Below are 27,137 nucleotides of genomic sequence, written 5' to 3'. Positions count from 1 at the left end.
TTACACAGAAAAATCATTTAACAAAATCCAACACCCTTTAATAAAAAATACTCAACAAACTAGACGTTGACTTATTTTGGAAATAGGGCCATTGCAGATGTAATTAGTTACGCTAAGATGAGGTCATACTGGAGTAGGGTGAGCTCTAAACCTAATGACTGGTATACTTGTAAGACAAGACACACAGGGAGAACCCAAAAGGAAGAGATTGGAATATCACAGCTGCAAGCTGAGAAACACCAAGGATTGACGTTCTCTCTACCAGAAGCAAGGAAGAAGCAAGGAAAGATTCTACCCATAGTCTCTGAGGGAATGTGACTCAGCTGACATCTTGATTTCAGATTTCTAGCCTCTAGGCTGTGAACGAATACATTTTGGTTGTTTTAAGCTACTCAGTTTGTGGGACTTTGTTATGGCAGCCCCAGGAAACAAATACAGAAAGGAACTTAACTTCTTCAGCATACTAAAGGGCACTTATGAAAAACTCACAGGTAACATAATAATGGTGAAAGAATGAAAGCGTTCTTGTAAAGTAAGAAATAAGCCAAGGGTGCCTGCTATTAATTGCAAAAATTGAAGCCAGAGCAATTAAGCAAGAAAAAGAAATAAAAGGCATCCAAATTTGAAAGGAAGAAGCTCTATCCCTAGCCATAGAGAATAAGACCTTATATATACAGAAAATCCCAAAGAAAACACACACACAAAATAGAGCTAATAAAAATTTTTTTAGCCAAGTTGCAGGCTAAAAGATCATCATTCAAAAATCAGTTCTATATGCCAGCAACAAACATTCCAAAGATGAAATTACGAAAAAAATTCTATATGGTGACGGGAGAAGATTTGACTTTGGGTGGTGGGCACACAGTGCAATATCCAGATCTTCTAACATAGAAACCCACACCTGAAACCTATATGATCATATTACCTAATGTCACCCCAATACATTTAATAAAAAAATTAAAAAAAAAAATTCTGTTTACAACAGCATTCAAAATACCTAGGAATAAACTTAACCAAGGAGATGCAAGACTTGTACACTGAGAACTATAAAACAGTAATGAAAAAAATTAAAGTATACCTAAATACACGGAAAGGTCTCCAGTGTTAATAGATTGAAAGGCTTAATACTGTTAAGATGGCAATATTACCAATAATCCCTATCAAAAGGGATAAGACAGCTAGAAGTAAAACACACACACTCACGCAGAGTATAACAAGTGTTGGCAAGGATGTGGACAAATTTGACATTGCTGATGTCATTGTACATTGTTGATGGAAATGTAAAATGGTGCATCCACTATAAAAAACAATTTGACAGTGCCTCAACAAGTTAAACAAAGAATTACCATGTGACCCATCATTCCACTCCTAGGTTATGTACCCAAAAGAACTGAAACAGGTACTCAAACAAATATCTATTCATGAACATTCATAGCAAGCACTGTTCACAATAGCCAAAAGGTGGAAACAAACCAAATGTCTACCAACTTATGAATGAATAAATGTATCTGTCCATACAATGACACATGCTACAACATAACTGAGCCTCAAAAACATTATATGAAGTGACAGGAGCCAGATAAAAGGTCAAATACGGTATGATTCCACTTATATGAAATATCTAGAATAAGTAAATCCATATAAACAGAAAGCAGGTTGGTAGTTGCAAGAGCAAACTAGGGAAGAGAGTAACTGCATAATGGGTATAGAGTTTTATTTGGGGTGATGAAAATCTTTGGAACTAGATGAGGTGCTGGTTGCACAATACTGTACATGCACTACATGCCAGTTAATTGTTGTATACTTTAAAGTGGTTACTTTTAGCCTGGTGGGGCGTGGCTCAGCAGCTGACCTAGGATCCAGGAGATCACGGTTTGATTCCCAGTCAGGGCCCATGCCTGGGTTGCGGGCTCGATCCCCAGTGGGGGGCGTGCAAAAGGCAGCTGATCAATGACGACTCTCTCATCATTGATCTTTCTCTCTCTCTCTCTCTCCCTTCCTCTCTCTGAAATCAATAAAGATATATTAAAAAATAAATAAAAACAATGTGGTTACTTTTTTGTCATATGAATTTCACCTCAATAAAAACGTAAAAAAAAATTTATCATTTTAAGTCACCTAACCTATATACATTCAATGCTGATAACCATGTTTCATTTGTTCTTATTAAAAAATGTTTTCTCAGTGTTTAAGGGCTCCACTCTTTTGTATAGCCTATTTGCATTGTGAACTTTTCTTCTCACTCAGTATTTTCTTCTCATTTCACTTCACCAACACAGCGCCTACGTTAATATCTATACAATGGCAATGACGAAAATCTTAAGATCAAACCATTTTTTGAAGATCCATAGCTCTAAGATATTCTAACTATTCCTGGGCTTTTAAAGAATACTCCACAGGCACCTTGAAATTTAACATGTACAAAACAGGAACCCACCATTATCAAAATGTCTACTCTACTTTTCATACTATAATTTCTATTTTCATTAACTATATACCATCTACAATCACCCTAATATAGCAATCTGAAAGGCATTTTTGAGTCCTCTTTCAATCCCATATCTATCAGGTTTATTATCCTAATTCCTGAAAGAGGACTTTTGTTCTCTTACTTTTCAGTCTCTCTCATCTGTACTACCCTTTTCTGCCTACTTTAAATTTATAATTAAAGGGTTATTTCCCAACAGGAATAACTTAGCCGAACTTGTAATATAGTACCTATTATAAAAACTGCTATATATCTGACTCTGTCATTAAGAATTAACTGCTATGGCCTGGCCGGGTGTGGCTCAGCAGTTGAGCGTCGACCTGGGATCCAGGCGATCGGGGTTCGATTCCTGGTCAGGGCACATGCCCGGGTTGCGGGCTCAATCAATGACTTTCTCATCACTGATGTTTCTATCTCTCTCCCTTTCCTTTCCTCTCTCTGAAATCAATAATGATATATTTAAAAAAAAAAAAAAAAAAAAAGAATTAACTGCTATGGCAACTGCCCTCCTACAGTAAAAAACTAAAACCTAGAAAATTATATGAAACAGTTTTCAGATAACAGGCAGCTCAAAACTGTGATCCATGAGGGAAAAGAAGCAAATAAGTTAAACTCTCTAAATACCCCAAATTAGTGCCTGGAGACAGTTTTTAGATAGTAGTGCACCAAAGCAGAACAGTCTACCAGAGTTAGGAAGATGGAAATATGAGTTCAGAAATAAGGAGAAGACCAGAATTTGTAGGATAGAGTACTAAAAAAGATGAAGAGAAACACAGAGAAAGAGCCTCAGAGATGTTCACAAAAGTCCCCAGAACATTTGGTTGAATACTGTACATATATGAGAGGAGATATTTTAATAGGTAGGGCACTGGGTCAAGTCTTCATATCATACTGTCGGTCTAAGTAAATACTAGATTAAAAGCTGCTCCAGATCCACCAAAAAACACTTACAAAGCAAGCCTAGAAAGAATAAAATGGCTTCACAAAATACTTAACACATGACAAAACAAATCTAATACTCTTTAAAAGAACACCAGAAAATTAACTACCCAAAAATGTAAAATTAAAAATGTCTGACATCAAATTAAAATCACCAAAGCAGCAAAAAACAAATCATAATCAGGAGAAATCAATGGAAATAGAAACAGATCCAGAAATGAAATATGAAAGAATAACACAATATCTTAAAACAGCGATTGTAAATTTTATAAGTATATTCAAAGATATAAAGGAAAATATCAACGCAATGGGTAGAAAAATGAAACACATAAAAAAGAAACGTAAATGGAACATCTAGATTTGACCACACAGAAAAAAAATCAGTGAACTAGAAGATATAGCAATAGATATATTAGTCTAATCAAAATGAAACAATGAGCCCTCGCTGGGTGGCTCAGTTGGTTGGAGCATTGTCCAGTACACCAAAAAGGCTGCAGATTCAATTCCCAGTCAGGGGGAGGAAAGGAGGCAATGGATCGATGTTTCTCTCTCTTCTCTCTCTCTCAAATCAATAAACATATCCTCGGGTGAGGATTAAAAAAACAAAACAAAAACAAAAACAAAACGCAATGAACAAAACTCAGTGAGCTGTGGGATAATTTCAAGATGTCTAACACACATGTAATAGAAGTCCAGAAGCAGAGGTCAGTCAGAAGGCTGACCGACCCCAAATTTTCCAAATTTGAAAATTATAAACCAAGTGATCCAAGAAGCTCCAGAAACCTCAAGCAGAAATGTTTTTTTTTAAAGCACACATTAAGTTACATTTTTAATAAAACTGCTAAAAAACAGAGAGAATAATATTAAAAGTAGCTCTGAAGTGAGGGAGAAAGGAGAACATACCACATACAGGATCGCAAATAAGAGTAAGAGCAGACTGTTTGTTAGATATCATGCAGAAGACAAAAATAGTCTTTAAAAAGTTGAATTAAAAAAAATTTTTTTAATCTATCAGCCTAGAACTATATTCTCAGAAGAATCAAATTGGAGGACTCAAAACTTCTCAATTTCAAAACTTACTACAAAAAGCTACAGTAATGAAAACGGAGTGCTACCAGCATATATGGATAGGCATATAGATCAATGACATGTAAATGAAAGTCCAGAAACATTCATGATTATGGTCAATTGATTTTCAAAAAGAATGCAAGGCAATTCAAAAAAATGGTACTTGGATAATGGACACTTACATGCAAAAGAATCAAGCTGAAACCTTCCTTACACCACATAAAAATTAACTAAAAATGGATCACAGACCTCAACATAAAAGACCAACATAACAGACCAACTTAGAAGAATATGTAGGAATAACTCTTTGTGATCCTGGGTTAGGCAAAACCTTCTTAGATATGTTACCATGCACACAGTGTCAAAATTTTTTAAAAATTGAGTATCAAAATTTACAACTTTTGTGTTTGAAACAATACCATCAAGGAATTGCACAAGACAACCCATAGATGGGGAAAAAATTTTGCAAATTATATTTGAAAGCAACTTGTATCCAGAATTCATACCACTTCACACCTGCTTAGAATAGCTATAATTAAAAAAGAGGAAAATAAGTGCTAGCAAAGATATGGAGAAATTGGAAGTCTTGTATTTTGCTGGTGGGAATGTAAAACAATGCAGGCACTTTTGCAGACAGACTGGTAAATTTCCTCAAAAGGTTAAACATAGAGTTACCATATGATCTAGCAATTCACTAAAGAGAAGTGAAAAACATGTTCCTACAAAAACTTGTATAGGAATATTCACGGCAGCACTATTATCAATAGTTGAAAAGTGGAAACAACCCAAATGTCTATTAATGGAAAATTATTTAGTAACAAAAATGAATGAAATACTTATAGATGCAACCATACAGATGAACCTCGAAAACATGTTAACTGAAAGAAGGCACTCACAAAAGACAAGAAAAGGTAAATCTATAGAGTCAGAAAGTTAAGGGTGGGTGGGTGTGAGGAACAGGAAGTGACTACTTAATGGGTATGGAGTTTCTTCAGGAGATGATAAAAATGCTCTAAAAAGGATTGTGCTGAGGGATACATAACTCTTTGAATATACTAAAACACCACTGGACTGTACACTTTAAATAGATGAACTGTAGAGTATGTGAACTATATTTCAATAAAGTTGTTACAAAGACTTATAACCTAAGAAACTACCTTTCAAAAATGAGAATCACCTATTTAAAGCAAAAATTATAAATATGTACTGTGATATTTAAAACTGTAGAATTAAAATATACAATAAAACAAGGGATAGGAAGGTTAAATATACTGTTACAAGGTTCTTAAACTACACATTATGGTGGTGTATTATTATTTGAAGATAAACTGTGATTGAAGATGTATATTTCAAAATTTAGAGCACCACCAAAAATCTGAGATAGCTACAACAATAACCTGATATTGGAGTTAAAATAAAATTTAAAATATCTAATTAATCCAAAAGAAGACAGGAAAAGAAGAAAAAGGGAATAATGACCACATGGAAAAAATAAAAAATAAAAACAAGATGGGAAATTTAAAACCAATTATACTGATAACTACCTTAAAAGCCAATAACCTAATAAACACCCCAATAAAAACAAGTGGATTGTAAGACCCAATGATTATGTGGTCTACAAGAAACTACATTAATTATAAAGATAAAGGTTGAAAGTAAAAGGATAGAAAAGATATATCACATAAATACCACTAAAAAGAAAATACCATTGGCTATATTAATATTACACAAAGTAGACTACAGAACAAAGAATATTACAAAGCATAAAGAAAATGCTTCATAATGTTAAGTCAGTTCATAAAGACATAATCATAAGTGCATATGCAACTAAAAGAATTTCAAAATATACAAAGCAAAATCTAACAGAACTTAAAGTAGGAACAGACAATTTACAATCATGACTGCAGATTTCAATATTACTCTTTAAGTAATTAAAAAAGTCAACAAGAAAATCAGTAAGGATATATGACTTGACCAACACTGTACTTTTTTTTAATCCTTACCAAGGATATGTTTTTATTGATTTTTTTTCGAGAGAGAGAAACATCGATCAGCGACCAGGCATTACAACCACAACCTGGGTATGTGCCCTGACTGGGAATTGAAACCACCACTTTTCAGTGTACCAGACAACAATCCAAACAACTGAGCCACACCAGCCAGGGTTAGCTTTATTTTTTAGATAGGATATGAGTATCCAGTTGGTTTTTGTTTGTTTTGTTTTAAGGTTTTTAAAACTGATTTTTAAAGAGAGAAGAAGGAAGAGAGAAACAGAGAAACATCAATGTGAGAGCAAAACATCCATCAACTGCCTCCTGCATGCCCCCTACTGGGGATTGAGCCTGCAACCTGGCATGTGCCCTGACCAGGAATTGAATCAGCAACCCTTCAGTACACAGGATGATGCCCAACCAAGTCACACTAGCCAGGGCTCAGCTTGTTTTTTAAATAATACTTGCTTATCAAAGGAGATCATTAAGAATGAAGCTGAAGTGGAATTAGCTCATGTTTTCAAAACATTAAATTCTGTGGTCCATCCAATTCCTAAGGGTTCATGGTTAACTCTTACTCATTTTAAATGCACATAAACATGATAATATTCTACCTTTATTCCTCAATTTTGACTAGTCCAACCCTCAGATAATGGTTTATACTGGACAAAGTAAACATAAGAGCAGGCTTATTTTTAAAATAGTGAGAATATCTACACACACCTTAAAAATACAATTCAAACCATATAACCCACATCAAGCTAGTGCTGCTGAAAAAAAAAGTAACACCCCAAACTGCCTTTCAGACATTCATAAATATTGCTAAGTTTTAAAAGAAAAATTCATGTGTGAAATAAGTAATAAAAATCAATAGTATTTATTGAAAACTTTCAAATTATAAATTTAAGTCATAGCTACATATGAATAAATAGCATATTTTAACAATCAAGTTATTCTAAATTCCAGAATAAGGTGAGTTTTACATTTTAGCATTCAACTTAGCCACTTATTAAAGAGAAATCCAACAAAAGCATTACTGGCCAACAACAAAACTTCTTTCAAATATCAGATGGTTACATCTAGAGTTAATGCTCAAGATAATCCTAATAATGAGAACAATGTATCTCTCAAAACTTAGCTTTAATAAACCATGAGCTTTTGACAAACTATTGGTGCAGCAAAAGTGAAAATTTAAATCAAACCTCTTGCAATATTTCTATCCTACCTGTATCTTCAATAAATTCCACACATTTTTCAACAAATAGTGGTATGGGCTTCTCAGCTGTAACCAGATCCTGGAGGGGCATCCCAAAGTAATTACTTTCCCAATTTCTACGTGTTGGTGGGTTGAAGTTCTTAGTTTTCTTCTTCTGCTATAAGAAAACATATTCAAGTTAAAACTATTAAAATTAATTTCCTTCAGAATAACATTAGTATTAAGCAATATAAATATACATTTTGTATCAAAATGTATAAAAGCCACAACCAACCATGCCCATCAAAATGGGACTCATTAAATAAATTCTGCTAGAAGCAGCACCTTGAGCAACAGAAAAAATGGCTGAGTAGGAAAAAAAAAGTTTCCTTTGGAAAATAATGGAAAGCTAAATAGGCAAGGAAATTAAAGAAGATTATTTTTCAATGCCAACTCAAAGGAAAAACTAGAAGTAAGCAACGCTCAATTCAGTTTAGGTGTGGCCTGGTAATTTTATTTGGTCTAGGTCATGTAAGGTTTTTGTGTATAGCTGTATTTTTAAGAACATAATATAACTTTAATTACTGATTATAGAATGAAGCTATATAATTGCATAAACTTTTAGTCCCATCATTTGTCCCTTCTTATTTTGTCATTTTCTTCCTATCTACTGGTTCTATTTCCTTCTTTCTTTTTAAAATATGTTTTCAATGATTTCAGAGAGAGAGGAAAGGGGCGAGAGAAACACTGATTGGCTGCCTCCTGCACATCCCCTACTGGGGATCGAGTCCACCACCGGGGTACGTGCTAGGAGCAACCTCTCCATCCGTGGGGTGACATTCAGCCAACTGAACCACACTGGCCAGGGCCTGACTCTATTTCTTAAAGATAATTTGCACAAGTAATGAACAAAACATTTTCACAATAGAAAAAAAAAAAAATTAAATAAGTTTCAGAGTGGGGAAAAGCAGGTTCTTAACCAGGGGGTGAACATCTCGAAAACCTAAGGGAGTATTTATTGTCTGGAATTCAACCACTGAGGAAATTCTTGAGTTAGTCTTTCTGGAGCAGGGCATAGTAACCATCTCCATGGATGATTCTATTGTGTGCTCCCAATTGAGAATCTCTAAAATATAGAAAGATAAGGAAGTTTTCAGAAACTCATACATGTTAGAGCACCTTTACTGACAGCCCTTGTTCCTTTTTAGTCTAATTTTATGTACAAATTTTTATTTTCTCTGGTATAACTAACAAACCTATTCATATTTGTCATAAATATCATTACTGACTTACAAACAGGATAAAAACATACCATTCTAATCAGAAAAGTTAGGTGGGTGGGGGAGGGAGCACAGGCAAAAGCTTTCAATGCCTAAAGCAACAATTCTCATCTTAATTTCCGATTCTTTCTGGAGGAGTCTCTCTTTTGGATGGGTCCCCCAATGTATTTTTCTAAGTCTCTGAGTATCTTGAATAATTAACTAAGTCCTTTCTTACTTTCAATTTCAGGCTGCTCCACCTAGCAAACCTCCAGAGCTCATGAAATCCAACTTCTAAATCCTCACATACTATCATTCTCTGGTGATACAGATTATATACCATGTAACTAGATGTATGGAATGTTATCATCAAAGCATTGGAGTGTTTGCTCTGGCTCAAGAACAAACCCACCAAATCCAGTAGTATGTGGACCCTTACTCCTTAAACAACCCTTCCACTACTACCACCACCAAAACAGAACAATGTGGAAAGAAGTGGAAATGAAGAGACTATAATTTTAAAGCTGAGGAAGGTATACATTGGCTGTGTCCTCTCTTTCTCAGAAGCACTAAGATACTATCTAGCCTGCAAACTACTAGCTGCATCATTTGATTAGAAAAGTGACAACTGAGACAATGGGTGGTTTTTGAGAGATTATACAGTAGTGAAAAGATTATACTTAGGTAGATTAATGAAAATAGCAATGCCTAACCTATGGCAAGAGCAACAGAAATGAAGAGATAAAAAGATTTTAACAGTCTGCAATGCCACCTGAAGTTTTAAAAGTAAGCTAGCTAGTGTTCTAACTCTTCCAATTAACTCTTTAGAAATCCTCTTTTTAATATTGCCCTTTAGGAACCAATTTTAAACTCTCAGGTGACTCTGAAATCATTCTACTCTTACCCATGGGATAACAGGGAAAGAAAAGTGTAAACTTTATCTAAGAAGTCTCTGAATTCTTTACTCAAATTAGGGGGTGGAGAGAGGGAACCAAAATAATGTAGATCTTCTGGCATATGCTCAGGGAATATCCCCCAAGGTCCATAAAGTAACAGGGGCAAGTTATTTAACTCTGTAGTTAGATCAATATTCAAGGCCAGTAATCTAAGGTAAAGGAAGGCTAAATGACTTGCTTATAGCATGAGATTTCTAGCAAACTCTAAAGGAGTAATTTACTAACAGAATTACCCTGATAATCAAGTTATAATTCATACATACTGGGGGGGAAAGCATAATAAGTTTATGTGATTTTACTAATATTTCTACTAACTGGCACTGCTAAAAAGAAAATTCTATGCTAAAAAAAGTTTTGGACTAGACATTCCTGTATTAGCTTTCATAATGAATAAAAGTGATAGCTCTTAAGTATCATAATCACTTCAGGAAGTTCTTTTAAAACATGGATTTTGAATAATTCTGCTTAATTATGATAAACACAACTTTGGTTAAGAGTTGCTGATCTATAGCTATAAATTTATACCAATTCAAAATTATATAATTTAAAACCTATTTCATAGATTAAACCATGTAAGGTTAGATTATTACAATTGCTATAAAATGCCACCAAGATTCTCTGAAATCCAAAAAAAAGATGAGTATGGTTATTTGGTCATTTATATCTATAGCTTATGATCAACCATTAGTCAGAAATGGTAGCCCCCAAATAAAGATTGTGCCTGTGGCAAAACAAGATCTGATTACCGATAAGCCAACTTTTGATTCATTATCACATTCATACATATCATAACTTCTGCTTAAACAAATGCCCACAGTCTGTCTTTCTGGCTACTTAAGTAAATCTCAGGCCTGCAAAAGCATATCCACAGTAAAATAAATATTCTAATCACAAATAATATAAACAATATTATCAATTAAGTGTCCAGCAGATATTTAAAAACTATCATTAGTATAAGTAAGTAAGACCAGGAAAAGGTAAATAGCTCTTTCCAGAAACTGCTCTCCCACTTCAGTAATATCAGCAACACAACAAAGGCATGTAAGCAACATCCTCAAATAAATAATAACATTTACAAAAACAATACTCAACTGTTTCATCTATAACCAACAACCTGAAGAAATCTTAAATAGCGAAAAGCACTTGACAAAGCTTTCAAAGAAACAATCCAGGAAATAAGAAAATAAGGACTTCTCTATTGTCTTAAATTTAAGAAGGGATTCTTGAAATAAAAGATTAAAGAAAAAATGAGACAACAGGAGGTAAAATGTAAAGAAAGTGAAGGGAAAAAACCCATTAAAGAAATTAAAGCTTTGTTAGTAAAAGACTCCATATGAGTGAAAAGATCAGAATAAAGTAGAAAAGATCATCAAAGTTCACCTTTCTCCTGTATCATTCCTGACACACACCAAAAAAAAATACTTAATTTCCCTCTTCTTTTAGCTACTTGCCCCATAATGCCACTTACTTTTGCTGACAAATTTATACTAGATGTCAATTCCTCTCCTTCCATTCCCTCTTACTAGGTATTCAAATTAGTCTATCATTCTCATTACTCCACTAAATTTGTTCCAATTAAGGTCACCAACGATTGTTTTCAATTAGTTCTCAACTCTTATCTTACCTGACCCTCAGCAGTCACTCTTCACTGAACTTTCAGACCACCTCTATCTTGCTCTCTCATTAGTCTCCTTTGCTAGTCCCTACTTGCCAAACTTATAATGTTGTGAATACCCCAAGGCCTCAGTCTCTGATTGTCTTTTTTTCTCAACATCTATATTCACCCTCTTGGTAATGTCATCCATACGATAATAACCCAAATTCATACTTCCAGGTCAGCTCTTTCCCCTGAACTCTATACTTACTTGAAACATTCTACCTCACTCAAATGTCTACAAGATATATTTCTTTCTTAACTATGCAAAACTAAACTCCAGATGATTTCCTTAAAATATGCTCTATCTGCACTGGTCTCCATCTCAGCTGTTGGCAATTCCAACCTTTCTGTTGCTCAGGCTAAATAAAAATCTTGGAAGTCATCCTGGATCCCTCTTTTTCTCACACCCTACTTCCAACTGTTAAGCAAATGTATCAGACACAGAATCTAACTACTATTTAACCATCTTCCCTGCTAACTCCCTGATCCAAAAAGCTAGCATCATTTCACACATCTAGATTATTACATGGACTATCCATCCCTGCTGCTTCTATCACCATCCCCTACAGACCATTATCAACAAAGCAGCGATAGTAGCTCCACAAATAAGGGCCTGCAAGACCATATACAATCTGCATGCCTTAAATTCTGCCTCTTTAAATTCTCACCTCAGTTCCCTCCACTTTCCTCATTATTTACTCCCTTCTTCCAGTCACATGGCTTATTTGCTTTTTAACACACCAGACGTGCTCCTGACTTAGGACTTTTGCATTGGCTGTTGTCTTTACCTTCTTACTGGGTCTATACGGACTACCCTATTAAAAATTACAACCTTACAGTCTGTCTTCCTCTAGCTCCTGCCCAGTACTACTGATCCCTCTGACATTGCTTTCTCTACCGAGAACATTATATAATTTATTCATGTTTTATTTATTTATTGTTTCCCTGATACAATTTAACCTCCATACAAGCGCAGGAAATTTTGTCTGCTCTGTTTATCAACATACTCCAAAGATTTGGAATACTGCCTGCAACAAAGAAAAAAAAAATACAAAGATATCTGAGGTGTCTTCCGAATAAACTCAATTTGTAGACTGATCTCACCACGTACTAGGAAAAATAAACAACAAATAGAAGTGAACCATCAAGTTACAGACATATCATACTGAACTCAGTAAGCTTCAAAGAATCTTAAATACATCCAGGCAGAAGAAACCAATGATCAATATTGGAGGGAAAATACCAGGCTAGCCTCAAAGTTCTCAGGAAAATTGGGAAGACAGAAAATTCAACTATAGGAGTGTTTGTGGGAAATGACGTGACAAGAATTCTTTACTTAGCCAGTATTTCACTCAGATATGTATAATAAGCAACTACAGATTTTAAAAAGTTCTGAAATATGTAAAAATTAGTATTTAAAAAGTACAATATTCTCAAACTCCTGAAAAATCTTTAACACATGATGAAACGTCAAAAAACTTCTATTACAGTTAAACATAAACCTAAGTTTCAATGTGATAGCTGTTAATAGAATATAATCTACAATTTTGCGGGTAAAGCTACAAAATACCGAAAGAAAATAATTTGATAACAGGCAAGAACCAAAAGCCTCAACCGACTCTAAAGGGTGGAGAGGGAAATATAAGATATAATGTAATAATGCTAAGCATGCTAGGGTATCATGATATACTATGGGGTAGTAAGGATGATAAGCTGAAATAGGGGTTCAATATAAATTTAAAAATAAGCAGCACAGCCCGGCCGGACAAGGCTCAGCAGTTGAGCATCGACGTAGGATCCAGGCGATTGGGGTTCGATTCCCGGTCAGGGCACATGCCCAGGTTGCGGGCTCAATCAGTGACTCTCTCATCATTGATGTTTCTGTCTCTTTCTCTCCCTCTCCTTTTCTCTCTCTGAAATCAATACAGATATATTTAAAAAAAAAAAGCACACAAATTAATGGTACCTTCTTTTTTCTTTTTTTTTCCTTTTTGCTACTAATGAATAAATATAGAAAACAAAAAAACAACAGGTGAAACTTCTAAAAAGAAATATAAATGGAATAATATCAGCTATAAAAGATTCTCAGGCTTGGTATAAAACTAAACCTGAATAACTATGTGTCTTAAATAAAGAGACTCATAAAGTTCAAAATAAAAGAATGGGAAAAGTAATGACTTTTTGTTTTTAAAAGAGCAATGTTAACACTGGAGTCATCTTCAAGGCAAAAAGCTTTGAAATATAGTTACAGCTATTTCCTATCCCTTTTATCCTATAGCAAAAATTTGTCCCTCTCCCGGGTCATTCTTATGAACATTGTAAATACTCTCCAGTATCTCTCATTTTTTAAAAATGAAAACCCTCCTTTGAACCCACACTTGTCTAGTACCTGCCCCAATTCTTGCTCCCTTTTAAAGCAAGACTTCCTGGAGATGTAATCTACGTCTACTATTCCTACTTTTCACATCCCATTAATTCTTTAACCTATTCCACTGGTTTTCTCTTCCATTCTACTAAACTGTTTGTCAAGATCAGGTACCTACTTCTGTACTATCAAATCAAAAAGTAACTTTTCCCTTCATCCTTCTTGAGCTCGCAGCAACATTCTTTCTTGACTACTTCCTCCATAAACAGTTGCTCTCTTGGCTCCCATGTCACTACTCTTTATTAGTTGTTCTTCTAGGAATTCCTTTTTGTTTCATCTTCCAACAACTCTTCCTGGTCTACTCAAACTTAGTTCTGAGCCCTCTTCTTCTCTAGCTGTACTCTCCCCTTATGTGAACTTATCGAATCCCTTAGCTATATTTTAAAAACTTTATTAAAGTTATTGGGGTGACATTGGTTAATAAAATTATATTGATTTCAAGTATACAATTTTCTAATACATAATCTGTATATTGCACTGTCTGTTCATCATCCAAAGTAAAGTCTCCTTCTGTCACCATATATGTATTTGACCCCTCTGTTCTTTGCTACACCACCCGCCCCCTTCCCCTCTGGTAACCGCCATACTGTTGTCTGTGTTTACGGGTTTTTGTTTGTTTGCCCTGTTTGTTGCTTTCAGTTTTATATCCCACATATGAGTGAAATCATAAGGTTTTTGACTTTCTCCATCTGACTTATTTCGCTTAGCATGATATTCTCAAGACCCATCCATGCTGTCACAAATGGTAGTATTTCATCTCTTCTGATGGCTATTATTCCATTGTATATATGTACCACATCATTCTATCCAACCATTTATTGAAGGACACTAGAAAGCCACATGCAAAAGAATGAAACTAGACTATTTGTCACCACACACAAAAATTAACTCAAAATAATAAAATACATACAAGAAAACATAGGTACTAAACTTAGGGACCTTGGTCTTAGAGAGGATTTTAGGACTTTGACCTCAAAGGCAAGGAAACTAAAAGCAAAAATAAATGAATGGGACTATATCAAACTAAAAAGCTTCTGCACAGCAAAAGAACCATCACTAAAACAAACAGGAAACCAATTGAATGGGAAAAGATACTTGCAAACAGCACCTCCAATAAGGGGTTAATATCTAAAATATATTGAGAACTCATAAACCCAACTACAAAGAAACAAATAATCCAATTAAAAAATGGGCAGAGATGCCTGGCTGGGCATGGCTCAGCAGTTGAGCATTGGCCTAGGATCCAGGAGATCGTGGTCCGATTCCCGGGCCAGCCACATGCCGGGGTTGTGGGTCTGATCCCCAGTTTGGGGAATGCAGGAGGAAGCTGATCAATGACAACTCTCTCATAGTTGATGTTTCTCTCTCTCTCCCTCTCCCTTCCACTCTCTGAAATCAGTAAAAGATGTAAAAAAAAACATGGGCAGAGGACCTGAACAGAGACACTTCTCCCAAGACGACATACAAATGGTCAACAGATATATGAAAAGATGCTCAACTTCACTAGCTATTAGGGAAATGCAAATCAAAACCACAATGATGGGGGTGGGTGGGGAAGAGATTAACCAAAGAATTTATATACATATATGCATAACCCAAGGACACAGACAATAGTATGGTGAAGGCCTGGGGAGGGGAGTGGGTACAGGGTGGAAGGGATCAATGGGGAAAAAAGGGGACATCTGTAATATTCTGAACAACAAAAAACAAAACAAAACAAACAAAAACCCAGAATAAGATACCACCTTGCACCTATTAGAATGGCTATTATCAACAAGACTAGTAATAAGTGTTGGAAAGATTGCGGAGAAAAAGGAACCCTCATACTCTGCTGGTAGGAGTTTAAATTGGTACAACCACTATGGAAAAAAATAGAGAGGTTCCTAAAAAAATTAAGAATAGTTACCATATGACCCAGCAATCCCTCTTCTGGGTATCTACCTGAAAAATTTGAAAATATTTATTCATAAAGATATATGTACTCCTATGTTCACTGCAGCACTAATCCCATAGATTTAAATTCTTTTACATCCTGATAACTCTTCCTCTGAGTACCAGATTTATAATCGAACTTTGATACTTCCACGGGGATGTAAACATACGTATTTTAAACATAACATAAAAAGCACAAAACAGGTGTTTTGATTCTATCTGGCCTGAAACCTTTCACCCTCAGTCATCACTATCTTAGTAAACCCACTCAGTTGTTTAAACCATAAATCTACAAGTGAACCTTGATTTTCCCTTTTCCTTTACTCTCCATAGCAAATGCATAAGAAGACCTGATGGTACGACTTCCCCAATACTACCTAAAGTATGTACACTTTCCTCATTTTTGGTAACTATATCTGGCAAAATATCTAGCACACGGTAGATGCTCTCATTAAACACTGACAGAAGCAAACAAAATTTTAAACAGGAACCAGAGAAAGCCTTTACCACATAAGATATTTGCTAATAAATATACAAGTATTGCTGGTTTACTTAGCAATTTATGCAAACAGTGTCATTATACCTAATTCTTCATTCCTATGGAAGTCACTATATAGGTGTGCCTAAACTTAAGCATCTGAACCCATGAGTATTCATACAAAACAATACTTATCATAAAATTACAAGAATTAAAGAGCCAACTCTATGTGAATTCATTTGGATATAAAGTGACATACTTTCAACAGTGTGTAAGAACTAAGCACTAACGTGTAGCATCATGCTAGGTATTGTGCAGGATACAAGAATCAGTGGAAGTAAAGTGAAAAATGCCCTCAAGAAACAGATAATCTATTATGAAGAAAAAATATCTAACAATCATTTAATAAGTAGCACATACAAAACAGTATATGATTGTCAAAATAATTAGATGTAAGGCTTAACCCCAGACTTCAAAAGATAGGGAACTTATAAAGGAAGAGATGAGGTCAGGAACATTTCAGGAATTTATAAAGAATCTAGTCTATCTATGGGTCATTCACTCTTCTGAACATTTGGATGCCTACCATGTGTCAATATAAGCACTGAGAAATTACTAGAAACTGCCATTTATGTATTGCTCACTATACAGGGTGGAGCAAAAGTAGGTTTACAGTTGTGAACACTTGAAACATAGTTTACTGTGGTATTATTGACTAATTATTGTATTATTTTCCATACAAACAACTGTAAACCTACTTTTGCCCCACCTTGTCTATTAGGTATTTGGTAATATTATATGTATAATCTAATCGTCACAAGAGCTCTGAGAGCTACAATTTTGCATCTATTTCGACACACCTGGAACTAAAAAGTATATACAGGAATGAATAATGAGGGTAGAAAGACAGGAAAGGGCCATATTGCAAATGGTTTTGGTGCCTAACTAAAGAATCTGAACTTTATACAGAGGCTACATACATATATTATTTTTCAGGGAGATAGATTAGGCATGCCTATTAGCAGTATCACCCAGAAACAACATCTAGTGTGGCTCAGTTGGCTCAGCTTTGTTCCGAGCACCAAATGGTTGCCAGTTTGATTTCTGGTCAGGACTCATGCCTGCGTTGTGAGCTCGATTCCTGGTAGAGGGCGTGCAGGAGGCAGATCCATGTTCTCTCTTATGTCGATGTTTCTCTCTCTCCCCCTCTCCCTTCCTCTCTCTCAAAATCAATTTTTAAAAAATTAATAAAAAACGTTACTGCACCAACAATGCTGGTGAGAATATGGAGAAACTGGATCCATTACACATTGCTGGTGGGAATTTAAAATAGTGCACCCACTCTAGAAAAGTTTCTTGTAAGACTAAATATAAAATTACCATACGACCCAGCAACTGCACTCTTGGGGATTTATCCCAAAGAAATGAAAACTTATATTTATATAAAAATCTGTACTTGATCATTCAGAGCAACCTATTCATAACAGCCCACAACTAGAAAAAAGACAGATATGTCGTACAACAGGTTAAAAAGCTTTGCTATATTAATACATGGAATATTACTCAGTAATAAAGAGACAAACTATTGATTTATGCAACAACTTGTCTGAATCTCAAGGGAATTATACTGAATTTAAAAAAAAAAAACCAATCCCAGAAAGCTACATACTCTCTGATCCCATTTATATGACATTCTGAAACTGGAAAAATTATAAAATCACAAAAAGACCAATTAGTGGTTGCTAGGGGTACGTTAGGTATGGAAGGAAATGAGGAAAAGGGAAGATATGGTTATAAAAGGACAACAGGAAAGATCTGTTGGTGACAGAATTGTTTTGCATCTTGACTGTGGTGGTTGGTGGTAGATACACAAACCTACATGTGAAAAACTGCATAGAACTAAATACAAACACACAAATGAGTACAAGTGAAACTGTACTCAAGGGTGTTGACATCAGAGCTGTGGATCACATCAATGTCAACAAGGATACCTAGATAAGATCTGTGGATCACATCAATGTCAACACCCTTGTTGAAATATTACACTATACTTTTAGAAGATATTACACTTTTGTGGGAAACTGGACAAAGGGCACATGGGCTGCATTATCTTACAATGCCATGTCAATCTACAATATTAAAATGATTTTTTAAAAAAGTCATTGCAATAATCTAAGTAAGAAGTTAACGGCAATCTCAAGTAAGACTGTGACAATGAAATGAAAACGTATTTTATAGTGGAAGAAAGAAGAGCTAAGTAATAGCATGCAGCTTTGCCCCACAATAGCTCCTTCTTGAAAATATATCTTACCCAATCATGGTGAGGATAGGGAAGTAAAATCTACGACCTATGAGGAAAAACCTGCCTTTCCTAATGAGCAGGTACAAACATGCCTTGTATGAATGACTTCTAGAATCTCACAGGAATTTCCTTAAAGACCACATTCTTATATACAGGATTTCTCAACTTCAGTATGACACTTTGGGTTGTATAATCCTTTGTTCGGAATATTACTTATTGTAGGAGGTTTAGCAGCACCACTGGCCTTTACCCAATTGATACCAATAGCAACTCCCCATCCCTGTTGTAACAGCCAAAAATATCTCCAGTCATTGCCAGATGCTCCCTGGAGGGCAAAACTGACCTGGTTGAGAACTACTGCGTTAGGCTAATAAAAACAAGGACCAAGAAGTCAACTTTGAGAGATAGCCACAGATATATTTTGGGAAACCTGAGAATTTTAACTTTAAAATATGTCAATACTTAACTCAAGATTGCCCGGGCCGGCATTGATCAGCGGTTGAGCATCGATCTATGATCCAGGAAACCGAGGTTTGATTCTTGGTCAGGGCACATGCCCGGGTTTTGGGCTCAATTCCCAGTGGGGGACATGCAGGAGGTAGCTGATCACTGACTCATCATTGATGTTTCTCTCTCTCTCTCTCTCTCCCTCTCTCTCTCTCCTCCTCTCTCTGAAATCAATACATATTTAAAAAGAAAAAAAAAGATTGAGAAACCCTACTGTAAACAAAGATGAATGATAATCATATCTGTCCTGAAAAAGCTTACAATGTAGTAAAAACATACACACACAAAAAAACCCACTGAAACATTGAACTACGAAGCAATAAAACTGCTATGAAGCAATTATTTTAGGTGGGAGGAATAAGTATTACACCATAGCATAACACATAGTATAAGAAAGAAGTCTTTAGTGGGAGCGAGGACTCCATAAAGGTTTACTTAACCCCTTTTTTAAAAGTCTATAAAAGATGTAGGTTCTAGCCTGGCTGGGCATAGCTCAGCAGCTGAGTATCGACCTAGGATCCAGGTGATCAGGGTTCGATTCCCCGTCGGGGCACATGCCGGGGTTGCGGGCTAGCCAATCAATGACTCTCTCATCATTGATGTTTCTATCTCTCTCCCCCTCTCCTTTCCTCTCTCTGAAATCAATAAAGATATATTTTAAAAAAAAAGATATAAAAGATGTAGGTTCTAGATACTAGTCCAATGACATTTCGAAAATCAGGGATGGTGTGAAGGTTCTTTCACACCCTTTAGGCTAACACCAGGTGAAAAAAGTGAAGAGAAAAATAATTGCGGGTAAATAAATGAGGTCTGGGTTCTTGTATACACTAACAGACAAACTAGTTCTAGCATTAATTCATTTTGTTCCTATTCAGCATTTCAACATATATCATCTAACTGGGAGGCACTTTATTACTGCCATTAACTTTACAAACAAAAAAATACACCCGGAGTAACCTGGAACGGGTCCTAACAAAACACCTACCTATTCAAGTGAATAATGTGTGGATTTCTTCCCAACTTTCCCAAATATATATTTTAAAAGTATATTCAAATTAAAATAAGTTTTTTATTATACCCAGCATTTCATTCTTAAAACCATTGTTTCTCCCTTTGCTTCCCATCTTATCTGTTAGGTACTTCCTGCTACTCTAATGGTTGCCAATCAGAGCATCAGTAAAGAATTAAGAAAAATTTTAGTGTGTCTTCCTTCTCCTTAACATCAACAGAGGTTCTTAAGTTACAGTCCACAGCTTTAGCAAGCAAATGAAATCCTTAAAACGCCAATAAAATTTTGTGCATGTGCTTTTTCCAGGGACAATACTCAAACCTGTCCTCAGATATTTAAAAGCTAAGAACAATTTTGAAAAAGCTCAAAGCAAATACTCCACACAAAGTATGCAAAGTGTACTTTTTATTTGGACAAATTTGGATAAAACCAAAAGATCACTTTGGTCATACCCTTTTATTTTGCTCTAAGAATTGGAAACATCAAAAATTACTGCTTAAAAAAGCAGTTCTCCTTCTACTGAAGTTTCTCTCTTCACAGTCATAGATTAAGCCCTATTAACTTGAGGACTCTCACAACATTAGTTGAAATGACAAGAAAACACTACAGAGCTAGAAATCATAAACTATACCAATTATAAAAATAATTCTTCTTGCATTGAGTGGGACAATATGTAGTATACCAAATATTGAAGCACATAAAATTGACAACCCTATAAACTTGCCTATAAGTCTTGCAATAGTAACAATTGTCCGCTGATATATTATAATAACAACACAATATGTCAGCAATTTTCAACCTTTTACATCTCATAGCACACAAAAACTAATTACTAAAATTCTGAGGTACACCAAAAAATCTATTATATTTTTTGCTGATCTGACAAAAAAAAGTGTAATTTTGATTTATTCATATTGGATGGCTATTGTTTGTTGCCTGTTGTTACTTTTTTGATAATCTAAGGAAAGGGGTCAGTGCCCCTGACTAAATAGTCAGGTATTGCATGTTTTAATAATTATTGCAGCCCCAGTTGAAAATTCCTGTTCTATGCTATAGGAACAAGTACCTCCTTGATATGTAAATATATTCTAAGGATTATAATTAATATACTGCAGAAATAAGAGTAATTTCAATAATTTGTGCCAAGCCAGTTTTTGCTAAACTTTCAATATGCTATGAAAGCTAAAAAAAAAAAATCAAGTTTGAATAGAAAGCCACACTTAAGAAATTTACATTTGCTTTTAAATTAGAAAAAACAAGCATTCCACTGACACAATCATTTAAATTAAGTCTCAGTGGAACATATGAATCAGAAATATACTTCAAAAACTGACCACCTAGTTACATTTCAATCTGAATTTGAAAGGTAATAAATCATGGTCAAACAGCACAGAAGACATAGCAAATAGTAAAGTATGGGCAGAAATACTTAATTACATATCCATACTTATACAATACCATAAATTGATGTAGCCAGCACTAGAAATGCTACCAAAGAAATCAATTTTAAGTTGATGAAAAATTTTAGAAACACCACAGAACTATGCAATCAGAGGTGGACCAATTTAGCCAACTAGCCAGCAAGAATGAAATGGAAACAGTTACTTTAAAACGCCTCACTAAATGCTTTCCAAATGAGATAGGTATAAAGAACCAGAAGTTTAGCTAACCTTATTAAAAATATTAAGAAATGTTTAATTTACAACAAAATAAATTTTACTAGACTGAATTCTTTGAGAACAGAATGCATAACTAATTCATCTCTGTACCCTTAGGTTCAGTGTTCTGGCATAGTGGGCATTTGGTAAGATGTTTGTCAAACAAAAGGAGTTTCCCTGAATCAAAATAAATTCTAGTTATTAAACACACAAACTCTTCTTTTATGACCACTACAAACACAAAGCCATATATTCAAATGATCAGTTCAACTGATCACAATACAATATACTGTGCTAGGCCATGGAGATCAATTATAAACAAGATATAAATCTTGCCTGTAGTAGACATTATGATTTTCATCCTTTAGAAAATTCATCCCAATTTGGGGGAAAGCCAACTTCACCCAGAGTCCTAGGATTAAAAAGGCTTGGGCCTACATTCAGGGCATAATTCTATTCCCCTGGCCAGAATTTACTGGTTAGGAATGGATGAATATAGGACCCAACTCAAGTCAGAGCCTGGAAAAGACGCTGTTGAGGGGTCTGGGAAAGCAGCTTTCCCATTCCTCTGAACATACTGCTTTACAAAAGTAACCCTCTCTCTCTCCCTGAAGGAAATGTCTGCAGGTAATAATGGATATAATGGAGACCCTATAGCATCTGCCAAAAATTCTAACCAAGGTATTCCCAAAAAATAAGTAAAAAAAGAAAATCTGAAGCCTTTAAGAAGCTCAAGATTTTATAAAAAACCTTGCTCATTAAACAAGTACAAGACTACCCTATCTGCATTGGATCTGAAAGTTTTGCCCTTTCTATAGTAAGCCATTTAGCATACAATTTTTATTTAGCCTTAATTAAAATTCTTTCAAGAACCTAGTTTCTCTCAGATGTGAACACTGATAGTCAATCAAATGACTGTCAAGAGGTTAAGTGATATACATTAAAAACGAAAAGTACTTACCCTGTAACTTATGCATTTTGATACAAACAACAGCTCGATACCAACATGTTTTCATATATTTCATTACTTTTACACCTAAATGAAAATTCTGGCCATCATTGTTGGGCTGACATTATTTTAAAAAGGCATCTTACTTAATAAAGACTGAGGTTCTAGAAATCAGAAGTCAAATAATTCTAAACCTAAGATTTTACTACATTCTAAATGATCTACCATATTAATAGCATGGTATCAATTCATTATTTACTAATATTAAATTAGTATCTTGTGACTCAATATACAGAGATATTTATCTATTCAGTTTTTTAAGAAAACATACCTATTTTGGAATTCTTCTCCAAAGAGACTCCAAACCCTATTACAATGGCTAAAGCAGCAGTATCTTCTAAGACACTATCTGATAGTGGGGTTTAGAAGGGAGCAGTAAGCCCTGGCTAGTGTGGCTAAGCTGGCTGGGTGTCTTCTGGTGCACCACAAGGTTGCCGGTTCAATTCCCAGTCAGGGTACATGCCCGGGTTATGGGCTCAATCCCTGTTAGGGGGTGTGCAGGAGGCAGCGATCGATGTCTCACTCTCACACTGATGTTTCTCTCCCTCTCCCCTTCCTCCCTTTTTCTCTAAAAAAAGAAAAAAGAAGGGAGCAGAAATACAAAGGAAAGAATATGGACTGACAGGAACACTTAAGACTCAAATAGGAATAGGAAGTTGCTATATAAATAAGAGGATGAAAAAATTCAGGACTTGGAAACAAAATAGGAAAACAATTTAAAAAGCTAAAAATGAAAATCAGAACACCAGCTTACCCTAATAAACCATGAAATTTATCAAGGATTTTACTATTTATTTACTAACTGAATCAAGCTGACAGCACTGAAATAGATACTAAAAAAATAAACTAGCTTTTTAAACACAGGTGTACCTCACTTCATTGAATAGATGTGTTAAACACTGGGAATTTTATCAATACAACTAAAATTTTTCTCATTCAGTCATTCTCTTAAAGAACTGTTTTCAAACAGCTGTAGGTTACAAAATCAATTTGGGAGGTGACAACCAGCACTTCTTTTTTCCACTGTAACAGATTAGAAAATCAAAATAACATACACAGTACAGATAAGTATTATTTTGTGAGATTTCATCTATGTAGAAATATTTACATGTATAAATGGGTCACAATTTTAAGAAAATAATTCTCACTGATGGTTGCAATAAAGGTCTTAGCCCAGTGTGGTTGAGTTGGTTGAGCATCATCCTGTGCACTGAAAAGGTTGTGGGCTCCATCTCTGGTAAGGAGCATGCAGGAGGCAGCCGGTCAATGTTTTGTTCTTACATCAATGTTTCTCTCTCTCTCCCTTCTTCTCTCTAAAAGGGTCAATTAAAACAAACAAACAAAAACTCAAAAAAAAAAATACCTTAGAGGTTTTCTTCCCATAACTAATGCTAAATTCATTTTGGAGTATAGAATCAAAGACAATCATGCATAAAGCCTTCTCTGATTGGCAGGAATGACAACTAAGCTCAGTTTAAGAGAAACAAATCTCTGAGCCTTTCTTAAATGTCACTAATGCCAAAAGTTATGATTTTCTGTCTGAGAAAAAGATTCCTAGGGTATGGCTCCCATCTTGGAATAAAAGAATGAAGGTAAACAGAATGAATTTTTCTCTTGGAGGGGGAAAACACACACACACACACACACACACACACACACACACACAACTAAGAAGCTAACAAGTGCACAAACTTAGGATCAGAAATCATAGGATTATTTAATTTAAAAATGAGTCAGGAAGCTAATCCCTCAAATGGGACAAAGGACTGTTCTGAAATACAGGCAGAGTGTACTGAATATTTCAGGCCTGATGCACACCATGCACTGCTACATGCCAGGCACTTTGAAACACATAGTTCCAATTTCCAGCACAACTCCAAGAGGAGTGTTATACAGATTCTCCTTAACTTGAGATTACGTCCCAATAAACCTATCATGAGTTGAAAATATCACAAGTCAAAAATGCATTTAATATACCTAACCTATTGAGCATCATAGTTTTAGCCTAGCCTACCTTAAACATGCTAGGAACACAATATCTAAAAAACAATGGCAGCACAGTACACTGTAGAGTATCAATTATTTACCTTTGTGATCACATGCCTGAATGGGAGAAGTGGCTCACTGCCACTGCCCAGCATCATAAGAGAATATCGTACCACATATCGGAACCCGGGAAACAATCAAAATTCGAAGTATGGTTTCCACTGAATGTGTATTGTTTCATAAAGTCAAAAAAATCACAAGCTGAAACCATTGTAAGTCAGGGACCATCTGCTATTCCTACTTTACAAATGAAACGAACCAGCTAAGAAAGGGTAAATGTTTTATTCTTACTTATCTCAACCTACCAGTCTTAAGAATCATCTCTGCTGCTTGGCCATTCAACACTGGCAAGTTCCTCAAGTCTCTGATAGGCACTGCTTTGTATTCACTCCCTAGGTCATTTCACCTATTGCCATCACTACTTCACTGTCTCTTAAATATGTATCTCAAACTCACATATCTAACTGCCAAACTGATATCTCCACTTGAACTCTAAAACCAAAGTTACAATTTCCACACCCCAACTCCAAACTGGGCAAATTTCCAATGCTCTACATCATGAATGGCACAGTCAACTGATGAAGCTGTACAAGCCAGAAACCAACAAGCTATCTTTCCTATTTTGTTCATCATCCTCGTCCTTCCCCCACATAAAACATCATCAAATCTTATGGATTTTAAGTATCTCAAATCCATCCCATTCTATCCATTGCCACCATTCTCTCTCCCCACTCCAACTACTCAAAGCTCTCATCATGGTTCGTTTAGACTACTATAACATGCCAACTGGTTTTCCATGTCACTCAACCTATTCTCTACACTAAAACAAAGCAATTTCAAATCTACTCACTGTCTAATTTCAAATTACTCTTAGGCTAAATAACAAAAATTCCTAACATTGCTAAAAAGGTCTGAGTCTAGTCTCCCCACTCTCAAGTCTCTCCTTGTACTTTCTCTCCCATAGATCATGGGTCAGCAAAACTATGGCCTGGGGGTTCAATCCAGCCTGCTGCCTGGATTTGAAAAAAGCCCTAATTCATCCATTTACATATTTCCTATGACTGCTTTTGTACTGTAACAGATTTTACTAGTAGTTATAACAGAGGCTGTATTACTCTCAAATAACAATATATAATGAAATATTTATTATCTCTCTTTATAGAAAGTATGCCAACACTGATTTAGATCAATGACCAGCCACAGTGACCTCCTTTAAGAACACATACCATGTTCCCTCTCACCACATGAACTTTCTATTCACTCAGCATTACATATTACAAGGAAGCCTTTTCTCACCCTCTAGACCAGGACATCTCAATTCAGATCAGCCACATTTCAAGTGTTCAATGGCCTCATGTGGCTACCATGTTAGAAGGACAGCTTCAAGTCAGAGGTCTGTGGTTTGGGGGCCCTCTATCCTATTTTATTGTGCAATGTGCCTACCCCAGTGCCAATACCACATTGTCTTAAATACTAAATTTTGTATCTGACAGAATAAGCACACACACATCATTACCAAACCACCTGTGACTTTCTTGTTCATAAATGTCCTGGGCTATTCTAGGTTCTTTGCTCTTCCATATATGGATTAGAATCAGTGTGTGAAATTTCCTGAAAACCCTTGACACTTTGAATGAAACAACACTGAATTGAGAGATCAGTTTTAAGCGCAGCAACTTCTTTATGATATGCCATATTCGTGGACAGAAGCTCCCCATTTATTTAGGTTTTCTTTACTGCCTTTCAGTAAGGTTTTATACTTTTCCACAGAAGTTTGAACATGATGTTATAATTATTCCTAGGCACCTGATAATCTGCTTTGCTTTTGTAAATGGTGTTTAGTTGCTTACTGCTAATGTATAAAGATGTAAATGACTTCTGATTACTGATCTTATATAGAGCTATTTTGTTAACTCTTTTTAAAAATGTTTTTATTGATTTTAAAGAGAGGCGGAGAGAGGGGGAGAGAGATAGAAACAACAATAAGAAACACTGATTGGCTGACTCCTGAAAGCCCCCTACTGGGGGATCAAGCCTGCAACCCAGGCATGAGCTCTGGCTGGGAATCCAACTTGCAGCCTCTTGGTGCATGGGGCAATTCTCAATCAATTGAGCCACATAGGCCAGGCTATTTTGTTAACTCTTTTATCAAAACTAATAATTTATATGTAGATCCTTTATGAATTTTACATAGACAATCATATCAGCCAATACAATT

The 27,137-nt window shown here is 35.4% G+C and overlaps 1 protein-coding gene across 3 annotated transcripts in view; it reads right to left on the bottom strand.

Moving 5' to 3' along the window:
* Positions 1-27,137, bottom strand: part of ARHGAP5 (Rho GTPase activating protein 5) — an 82,164-nt gene that overhangs the window by 28,583 nt on the left and 26,444 nt on the right. For 2 of the 3 annotated variants that reach the window (XM_087823365.1, XM_087823374.1), the window contains one exon: positions 7,712-7,859. In XM_087823365.1, the coding sequence (XP_087679491.1) occupies positions 7,712-7,859 (148 nt within the window). The remainder of the gene's footprint in view (positions 1-7,711; positions 7,860-27,137) is intronic. The other variant, XM_087823379.1, reaches the window with a different exon arrangement.

This window comes from Miniopterus natalensis, chromosome 1 (assembly GCF_054644295.1).
Source record: "Miniopterus natalensis isolate mMinNat1 chromosome 1, mMinNat1.hap1, whole genome shotgun sequence".
NCBI classification, from domain to species: Eukaryota; Metazoa; Chordata; class Mammalia; order Chiroptera; family Miniopteridae; genus Miniopterus; species Miniopterus natalensis.
Note: the sequence above shows the minus strand (reverse complement) of the source record. Positions and strands in the feature narration are given on the sequence as shown.